This window comes from Ailuropoda melanoleuca, unplaced genomic scaffold, assembly GCF_002007445.2.
Source record: "Ailuropoda melanoleuca isolate Jingjing unplaced genomic scaffold, ASM200744v2 unplaced-scaffold3135, whole genome shotgun sequence".
NCBI lineage: Eukaryota > Metazoa > Chordata > Mammalia > Carnivora > Ursidae > Ailuropoda > Ailuropoda melanoleuca.
In genome coordinates, this window is record NW_023202004.1 from 1 (window position 1) to 10,376 (window position 10,376).

General features: G+C 38.0%; 1 protein-coding gene across 1 annotated transcript; it reads right to left on the reverse strand.

The window, feature by feature from the left end:
- Nucleotides 1–32: 32 nt before the first annotated feature.
- On the reverse strand, nt 33–2,351 carry LOC117798414 (mitotic spindle assembly checkpoint protein MAD2A-like). Its single transcript, XM_034650844.1, has 2 exons — nt 2,132–2,351; nt 33–1,203 (listed from the first exon to the last, which is right to left on the reverse strand). Exons 1-2 carry the CDS (start codon nt 2,202–2,204, stop codon nt 1,049–1,051), a joined length of 228 nt encoding a protein of 75 aa, XP_034506735.1. The 5' UTR covers nt 2,205–2,351; the 3' UTR covers nt 33–1,048.
- Between the last annotated feature and the right edge of the window lie 8,025 nt (nt 2,352–10,376).

The following is a 10,376-nucleotide window of genomic DNA, read 5'->3' on the forward strand; positions in this document are numbered from 1 at the left end:
GAAATTAAATAGTAAGGACTACATATATCTCAGGTGAAATATCCTCAGTGTAGTCTTAAAGAAGACAACCCTAAAACCAGTAGCTTAGGTGGGCTTGCTTCTCCATCATATTAAGATGACACAGATTCTTAGTTGCTTACAGGTTTCAAGCTAAATAATCTGAGTACAGCTCTATGAATGACTATGGGTGATATAGCCCTGAAGATAATAAAAATACAATTAATGTAATATAAAAAATAAAGCTACTTGATACAAAAAATATATATGACTCATGAATTAAAAAGAAAAGAGATGACTACTGTAGTGTTTTTTGGAACTAGTTTTGGAAGATCAAATGGGGAGGTAGGGAAAACCATCCTACAATAGAAAAATTAGAAGTGAGAATCCTAAGTAGAGAAAAATATGGGGAAAAAAAGGAATAGATAGAGAACAAGTATTCATTCAATAGAAGAACTTCTTGAGCTAAAGAAAAAACAATGAGTATTCAGATAGAAAAGGCTTACTGACTTACAGGCAGGATTTTTAAAAAGACAAATGGAAATATATAAAAAAATTGGAAAATTCTATTGGGTACTCTGTTACTTAGTAGTTCTTTTTTTTTAAAGTTTTTTTTTTTAGTTCCCAGGTTGGATCCAATTTTATTTTCCTTTATCTTAAAGTAATGGCGGCTTTAAACTCTAGGCAGCTAAAGAAATTGTATCATGTTAAAATATATAGTGGATTTTTCTCCATAATGAACACCACCATAAGTATGTAAAATTCCAACTTGTTCCATCTGGCTACATGAACTACAAAAATCATTTCTAAGGAAGTTGATGGAGATAGTTCTGTGAAGCCATATCAGATTCCTAACATCTAAATATTCAACCTACGGGAAAGGTGGACTTTGTTTCAACTTATATATTATTTGCTTCCTTCCAATTAAGAATCACTATATTTGAGATTGTAGTGTTTTACACCTTTTTGTATAGAGCTGAAAAATGACCACCAAGATGCCAGAAAATATGGGTCCTACAAGGCTTGCAAACCTCAGAATGGTTTTCAACAATTAAATACCTTTCAGTTGTTCCACCACATTATTTAGGTATTTTATGAGCTCAGGATCAGTTGTTACAAGCAAGGTGAGTCCATATTTCTGCACTCTAGTAAAGGCTTCAGATGGATATATGCCACACTGATATAAAATGCTGTTGATGCCAAATGCTGAAAACAAAAGGAACATTAAAGAAAGTCATTATCACTTTGTAACACTGGAAAATAAAACATATTTAGATGTGGCTGCGGTTTCATTAATGGTATAAAACTGTAAATGCCTAAACATGCGTTTGCGGGTGTCTTTTTGAAAGCAGAGTAGGTAAAAAGTGGCATTAAACATCCTTGAAATCTTGCTTCTAAAAAAAGAGAACACGATACCTGCATTCCTGGACAATAAAAGAAAAACGCCAAACTGCATTAANTGCCAAACTGCATTAAGCTACTGTTGAAGTAGTATTACAGCTCACTGTAATCCAAGCCCCAACTCGGATTATGTGGTTAAAGAGTGTCAAAATAGGCTTTTGCGTCTCCGTTAGCAACTGATAACTGCTCCCTCCAAAGCTCTCAGCAAGCCTTTCCCTCTTTTTTCTCCTTTTCTCCTCACAAGTCCTGCCAGATTCTATCAGAAGGTACAACTGGCCTGGTCCGGAACAGCGTTTCCTAAATCTAGTCCATCACGGCTAATACCAGAATCAAAGCGTGGCCGAGGGGTTGTTAAAAATATACGTGGGCCCACCCAGGTCGTACTCCGTCTGAAGTCGCAGAGGCCGGGGCTGAGGGAGGCTGGAAAGCGCGCAGGATCTGTAGTTAAAGCAACGCTGCAGGCCGAGGGGCTACCAGGCAACGCAGGCCTCAGAAGCCCCTGGGCCTCCTGCTCCACCGCAAGCAATGCGTCCGGAGGCGCCGCCTGCACCCGCTTCTTCCTAGATTCCCCCGCCGGGCAGGAGGCTGAGGCACAGAGAGCTTAACTCCAGGTCTCTCGGCTGGGTCCCCCGCCCCCGCCACGCTTCCCCCGCCTCCGTGGCTGAGCCGCGGGCCCACCCGGCGGCCTGGCCTCAGTTCTCCCCGCCCTCCGGCCTGCGCGAGGAGCACTTACAGAAGAACTCCGCCACGATTTCGGCGCTCCCGCGCGGGGTGATGCCTTGCTCTCGGGAGAGCTGCAGCGCCATGACCGGTCCTATGGACGAAAGAGCACGCTTCCACCCAGCAGAGATGCACCAGAGACTCCCAGAGCAGATCCCCGCCACTCGTTTCAAAAGTAACGACGCAGCACGCCGTCGGGCCCTCCGCGCAGGCGCGACGAGCCAGTACGCCCTGCCCCAAGAGGCGCGGCCGGCAGGTCCTCGAGGCGCTTCCCGGAGCTGGCCTCTCACGCAGGCGCAGTTGGGTAGGCGTGGTCACGCAGTTCCGGATTGTCAATCCTCGGAGGGTCCTGGTTGGGCACCTGTAGCGAGGGAAGACGGCGAAAGCTGGTTTTAATGGCCGCTCCGTAAGTGTGCGGAGTAAGTGACTGAGGAGCACAATTCATCAGTTTCAAAGCTGTTTTCGAAGGGCTATGAACTGTCCGTCAGCTGCATCTTAAGTGGCGCCAGTGATCCCTAGTGGGCGATTGAAACTTTTGCTAGATGCTTTGGGAGTCAGTAAAGAAACTGCGTGCGCGGTAGCCGAGCCACCGCTTTAGAGGGCCTGATTACTGTATGGGAGCGTGGCTCTTCTTGAGAAATTGGGTTAGGGTTAAAGGGACGAGCCGCAGCCCTTTTTGTCCTGTGTCTGTCCTGGGCTCAGCCTATTTCTACCCAGTCCGGCTGTGAGGCAGTCCGGAGCCGTAGGGGCTGCACCCACAGACGCTGGTCAGGAATAAGATCACCTCATTAAAAAGGCCTACATGCACTGAATAATTTTTCAGGGACTTTTGACTCACACTCAATGACTTCATGTTAGGATGAGAAGTACTAACGTGCACAATTAATGTTTGTGTCAATTGTGAAACAATTTTATTCTTAAAGCAGCTAGAAAAATTATTTGTAAAATGAAGTCTCAAAAACTACGTATCAGACGAACTATTATTTATATGAGAGAAGCCTTAGTGTCTTATTTTTCTATTATTGCATAACAAATTACCACAAATTAATGTTTTAAAATAACACCCATTTATTATCTTAGTCATGTAGATCAGGAATTGGTNGGATCAGGAATTGGTATGGTATAGCTGAGTGCAATGCTTAAAGAGTCTCACACAATTGAAATAAAGGTGTCTGCAAGTGGAATCTCATCTGAGATCTGGGGTTGTCTTCCAAGCCCCTTGGTTGTTGGCAGAATTAATATCCTTGTTTCTTGGACTGAGGTTCTTGTTTTGCTAGTTGTTGGCCAGAGCGAAGTCATTTGCCTTTGCCAGATANGCCAGAGGGAAGTCTGCCTTTGCCAGATCTTCCATAGGCCTTCTCATATGTCCATTTCTTGGAAGTTTTTGTGCTCTATAAGATGTAAGAAATAATTACGTTTAGAAGACCAGGTCCCTAGTTTTTGAGGAGTTTGTGATCTAGTTTTGTTTAAATATGCATACTTGAAAAAAAAAAGAAAAATCAAAGTCTCATAAATTGGCTTTATCTGGCTTCTGCCTGACTCTGAGGCCCCCTTTCAGATTACTTTCCTAATCTGCCTGTTCCTTTAGTAACTTTTCCACTTTAGGGCTTTTCATAATGTGCTTCTCTCTGCCTAGAAATTTCTATCTGTTCAAATTTCTAATTATGTTTATACTTTTTTTACTTAAACGTAACTGTATTCTAGAAATTTTCTTTAACCTCTCAGACTGTAAGATCCTGCCGGTATGCATTCTCATAGCATCTCAGAGCACTATTTCAGAGCATTGTTTTCATTCTTACAATGAAAAAAATGACATTGTAGTAATTATGTAATGATTTGTGTTATATCTTCCCTGTTGCCATGGAGGATCGGTGATGACACTTAGTGGGTAGTCCATTAATAGTTATTCAATGAAAGATCTTTCGAATATTTACCTAGGAAAATTTCATGGAAGAACCCAAGACATTTTCAAATTGAAGAGCAGATTGGATGGATGAGGACATATTTTGGGAGCTTTGAATATCCATCTGAATTAAGTTGGACATACCAGGGATTTCTAGGCCCTTAGACTTGACATAATTGAAGGGGCATTTTTTTCAAGTATAAATTCAATAGTCGTTGTAGAATGGATTGTGTATAGGACAGTCTAGAGTGGTGGTTCTCAAACTTGAGAGTGTGAAAGAATCACTTGGGTGTTTTTCTATGTAGATTCCTGACTTTTATTCTCCCTTCTCCAAATCTAATTTAGTCCAGTACCATAGCTACTAGCCACAGGGGGTTCTTAGGCACTTGAAATGTGTCTGTCTGAATTGAGATACGCTACAAGTATAAAAATACCAGATTTCAAAGACTTAGTATAAAAAAAAAAAAAGAATGTGAAGTAACACAGTGATATGTTTTTCAATTGATTACATATCGAAATAATATTTTCACATGTATTAGATTCATTTCAGTTGTCTCATTTTAGTTTTTTAATCTGACTACAAGAACATCTAAAATTGCATATGTGACTCATGTGAGGTTTCTGTTGGACAGTGCTGGTCTATTTTATGAGGTCTAGGAGATGACATGTTTTAACCAGCATCCCAAATGATCCTTACATTACTTTTAGAAAAGCATTAGACCATAATGAATATTTTAGTAATGCAGGCCTATGGGGTTGAGAACCTGAATTAGATGGATGCCAAAGAGTTTGAATGAGAAGGGGTGTGTGTGTGTGTGTGTGTGTGTATACACATACATATATGAGAGCAAGAAATTTTGAGGCAAGAATTGAGTTGATTACTTAAAGGGAAAAGAATGTACTGGTAGTACAGATAAATCCAAGGTGGCAAGGCTGCAATACAGGCTAGTGTTGGTAAAATCTATGGGGATGTTAGGAAGAACTCCCCAAACTCTGAGCCTATTCTGTTTCTTATTTATCACATAAACACATAGGGTTCCAGAAGCTTTGGAGAGATGTCTTTCCTATAAATTTTAACTGCTTGGTTTGACATTGACCTATCTTATCTAAACCATCTTATCTTTACATAATGTTTTTTAAAAACTTGTTTTCAGGGAAGCCTGGGTGGTTCAGTTGGTTAAGCGTTTGCCTTCTGCTCTGGTCATGATCCTGGTGTCCTGGGATCAAGTTCCGCATGGGGCTCCCTGCTCAGTGGGGAGCCTGCTTCTCCCTCTCCAGCTCCCCCTGCTTGTGTGCGTGCCCTCTCTGTCTCTGATAAATAAATCAAATCTTTAAAAATAAATAAATAAATGGAAACTTGTTTTCAGTTACTTGAGTTTAGTTTTACTTACAATTCAGTGAAGTCTTTTCTAATGTTTGGGGGAAGGCTATTTGGACAGTGAGAAGTATAAATTAAGACTTATTTCTGAAGAAAATTCAAACAGCATAACCAAACAAACCCATATCAATAAGAGAGATAACTATGAAAAAGTGTGCCATAAACAGGTATATAATCAGTAGTAGGATGCTAAAACCAGAAAGGAAAATTTCTAAAGCTAGAATCAAACTGTTTTAGAGACAAGTAACTTACTTAATGACTTGGTAGAATAATCTTATAGTTGAGGAAACTGAAGTCCTGAGTGGATTTATGGTCGGTCTAAGATTCAATATCTAGTTAGAAGATTTACTAGTAGAATCTAGAGTCCCTGACTTAGTCTCTTTTTAAATTTTATCAGTTTGAAGACTGCATCTTAATTAATGCTCTTGTTTTTAAAGGCTATTTTTAAAAAATCAACTGATTTTAGATTAAGGGTTTTTTAAAGATTTATTTATTTATTTGAGAGAGAGAGAGAGATCATAAGTGGGAAGGGCAGAGGGAAAGGGAGAGAGACTCTCAAGCAGACTCTGCGCTGGGTGAGGAGCCCCACACGGCGCTCAATCCCAGGACCCTGAGATCATGATCTAAGCCAGAACCAACTGTTGGACCCTTAACCGACTAAGCTAGCCCAGTGCCCCATGATTAAGGGTTTTTATTCAATAAACTGTACATATAACTTGTCGAGAAAACGACAGTGTAATCCATACTGCATTTTATGTTAATACACAAATTGTCTCAACTGCCAGAAGATGGCACTGTTTACATGTTAAATAATACCTTTTAAAAATTCAGTGTGTATGTGTTTCAAATGTGTGCATTAGTTCAAAGTAAAATGAAGGAAAATGTATGTAGTGGCTTCTAAGTTATCAGTATATGTGAAATACATCAGAATGAAATATTGATCATAATATATTACAGAATTCATATCCTTCTTATAAACATTTGGTATATGGATGCTCACTGTTTATATTTACATTAATTTGAATATTAATTTTTATATGGAAAAAGGAAACATTTTAGGTAGTTGAATCACTATTCTTACAGACTTATGAAAGTTTTCCTTTAAATCACTAGGTGTTATTTTATTCTTGAGGCCAACATCTTGACATAAAGTGATTTGTTCTAAATCTGATAAAAACAGAGGGATATTTTATGATAATTTAAATAAGAAATGCATTTACTAAATTTTGAAAAAATTATTGTGCACATAGGTAATTAATTATTAATTATGTCAGTTTGGGGAATTTGCTTTTTTCTTTTTTAAAAAAAGATGTTGTCATAAAGACCTATTTTCCTCACATACGTTCCCGCAAAGGACTTTCTTTGATTGTTGGTCCACATGTTCAAAAGATAGCACAACAAGTTTGAATAATGACACTGTATTCAAAAGCAACTGCTTAATAACATGAACAAATATAACTCCATACTAGTGTAATTTATAATTTTTAATGCTCTGGTTGCATATATAGGAAGGATATTATAATCTTATCTTTAGTAAAAATTAAAAACCAAATATTATCGGGAACCAAATATTATTGAGAACATACTAATAATTCCATAAGTTCTTGTAATGAAAAATAATGGGCTGTTTCTTATCAGAAAGTATTACTATGCTTTGATATTTTATTATATTTCTCTTTTGATAATGTCATAATAGTCACTTAGAAGTTTTTTCATGGCTCAACCAGGATTAGGTATCAGAAGTATAATTTGAAAGGTAGGTGATAATCTTATTCATATTTAATCCCCATAGACTGATGAAATATGTGTGTGTGTGATATATATGAAGAATGGGTTCTGCAATCATTTGGATTTGACAGCACAATGTATTTTAAAATGTAATTGAAATTCAAACAGCTTAGTTTCAGATATAGAAACTATCAACACAAATCCTCTATGAAGAATTAAAAAGCCGTGGTTGCTATTAAATTAATAAAAGTAAATTTAATTTCTTAAATGATTTTATAACTATATATTAAATTTGATCAAACATTTTATGCCTGTCATACATTTTTAGCTTGCTGTTTTTGAATATTCTGTATGTAGGATTATTTTTATTATTGTCCATATGTAACTAAAGGTGAATTAGTTCTGCTAAATCTGTCAACTAATAATTAGACTAAGTTCTGCTAAGTCTATCAACTAATAATTAGACTAAAATGTTACCTGAGTGAATGGAAAGTTATTTTTTGAGGAGTTCTACAGACAAAATAAAATAAATAAACCATAAATTTGGGTCTTTCTCAAATATTTGTGAATACCAATCTATAAAACACTTATGGGAAGAAAAAGCCTTGTGAAAACATGGAAAATCACTTTACTTTAAATTTATATTTTTCTATTTAGATAAACTTGGTTTTTTCAAGTGGAACAGTTCCCTTATAAGCTGCCCTGTGTTGATTACTCATTCAAACAATATAGTAGTCAATCCATATTTATCAGGTTACAGATCAGTCATGCACATCAAATCTATTANGACATCAATTCTATTATTCCTGGTGGGATTTCCCACTTAAAAATTGAATACGATAGGGGCGCCTGGGTGGCATAGCGGTTGGGCGTCTGCCTTCAGCTCAGGCGTGATCCCAGCATTGTGGGATTGAGCCCCACATCAGGCTCTTCCGCTGTGAGCCTGCTTCTTCCTCTCCCACTCCCCCTGCTTGTGTTCCCTCTCTGGCTGGCTGTCTCTATCTCTGTCGAATAAATAAAAATAGAATCTTTAAAAAAAATTGAATATGACAGTGTTTTTTATTCTTGAGTAATGTACATAGTCTGCTTAACATCAACTGACAACAAAACGGCTTACTGAACCCTAGAGTTTTGGTTGAGTGTTGGAGATCAAGTGGATTAAAAATTAAATGGTCTCTTCTTCTGAGAATGAAGTCCTTGTAGAGAGAATACAATATCGAACCCTTCACCTGACGATTGAATCAACTATGGTTTTCTTCCCTGTGTTTTGAACCTTAAGGAAAGGGCCATAAACTTAATAGCTGTTGAGAACACAGGATAGATAGCATCTTACAACCCACACCTTCTGTCATGAAGACAGAAACATTTGCAACGTTGTGCTGAAAGTATAAGGAAAGTGGCAGAGACTTAGCTTCAAGAAAGGACCGCACCAAACCCATGCTTCAGTCAAGTCTTCTTTCAAAAAGTTGGAAGCGTTCTCAGAAGTGTGTTTCTCAACATAAGGAAATTATAGTATGCTAAATTTTACAAAAGAACTCCGAGAAACAATCTGAAACTCACATCATCTCTCATGAAGCTGGAAGCATTGGCTCAAGGATGAGGGAACGGGTAAAGAAATGCCATTTCCTCAACTCTGAGGACCAAGCCTCTGTATAGAGAGTGTAATTTCAAACACCGTGACACATGAAGAGAGAAGCTTTTTCAAATATCTGTGTTTGAACGGTAAGAGAAGTGCCATACGCTTAACACAAAGAAAGAGCACCATCTGGAGACAACCTTCCAAATCACATCTACCTTCATGAAGATGGATGTATGATCCAAACGTGTGTATGAAAACATAAGGAACATGCTATATGCTCTTCTAAGAACACCCTTTGGAAAAGATCTTCAACACGCATCTTCTGTAATGAAGATGGAAGTACTTGCAGAAGTGTGAGTGAAAGCACACATCTTACAACGTACAATATCTTTGGTAAATGTGGACTCCGTATCGTAAGTGGTTGTGGCAATGTAATTAAAATGCCACAGGGTTGCAGATTGTATAAAAAGACATGACCCATCCATTTGCTGTCTACAAGAGACTCATTTTGAACCAAAAGATACATTCAGACTGAAAATAAAGGGATGGAATACCAACTATCACGCCAATGGACGTCAAAAGAAAGCTGGGGTAGCAATTCTCATATCGGTCAGATTGGATTTTAAGCTAAAGACTATAATGAGAGACAAAGAAGGACATTATATTATTTTTAAAGGACGTATCCAACAAGTGGATAAGACAATTATAAATATATATGCCCCCAACAGGGGAGCAGCAAGATACACAAGCCAACTCTTAACCAGAATAAAGAGACATATAGATAAAAATACATTAATAGTAGGGGACCTCAACACCCCACTATCAGAAATAGACAGAACACAATGGCAAAAACTAAGCAAAGAATTAAAGGCTTTGAATGCCATACTCGATGAGTTGCACCTCATAGATATATATAGAACACTACACATCAGAACCAAAGAATACTCATTCTATTCTAATGCCCATGGACATTCTCAAGAATAGACCATGTTCTGGGACACAAAACAGGTCTCAACCAATACCAAAAGATTGAAATTATCCCCTGATATTCTCAGACCACAACACTCTGAAATTGTAACTCAACCACAAGGAAAAATTTGGAAGAAACTCAAACACTTGGAGACTAAGAACCATCCTGCTCAGGAATGATTCGATAAACCAGGAAATCAAAAATCAATTTAAACAATTTATGGAGACCAACGAGAATGAAAACACAACGGATTAAAACTTATGGGATACTGCAAAGGCAGTCCTAAGGGGGAAATACATAGCCATCGAAGCCTCACTCAAAAGAATAGAAAAAATCTAAAATGCAGTTTTTATATTCTCACCTCAAGAAGCTGGAACAGCAACAAGGGACAAGCCTAATCCACACACAAGTAAGCAGTTGACCAAGATTAGAGCAGAAATCAATGAATTAGAAACCAGGAGTACAGTAGAGCAGATCAACAGAACTAGAAGCTTGTTCTTTGAGAGCATCAATAAAATTGACAGACCACTGGCAAGACATATACAAAAGAATAGAGAAAAGACCCAAATTAATAAAATTATGAATGAAAAAGGAGAGGTCACAACCAACACTAATGAAATTGGAAGGGCTATTAGAAACTTTTATCAACAGCTTTATGCCAATAAATTAAGCACTCTGGATGAGATGGAGGCCTTCCTGG

What these genes read in the sequence shown, in the direction of transcription:
- LOC117798414 (XM_034650844.1), bottom strand. Translation starts at nt 2,204, where the DNA reads ATGGCGCTGCAGCTCTCCCGAGAGCAAGGCATCACCCCGCGCGGGAGC. An exon ending in AATCGTGGCGGAGTTCTTCT is followed by an intron (nt 1,204 to 2,131) that starts GTAAGTGCTCCT and finishes TTTTGTTTTCAG; the next exon opens with CATTTGGCATCAACAGCATT.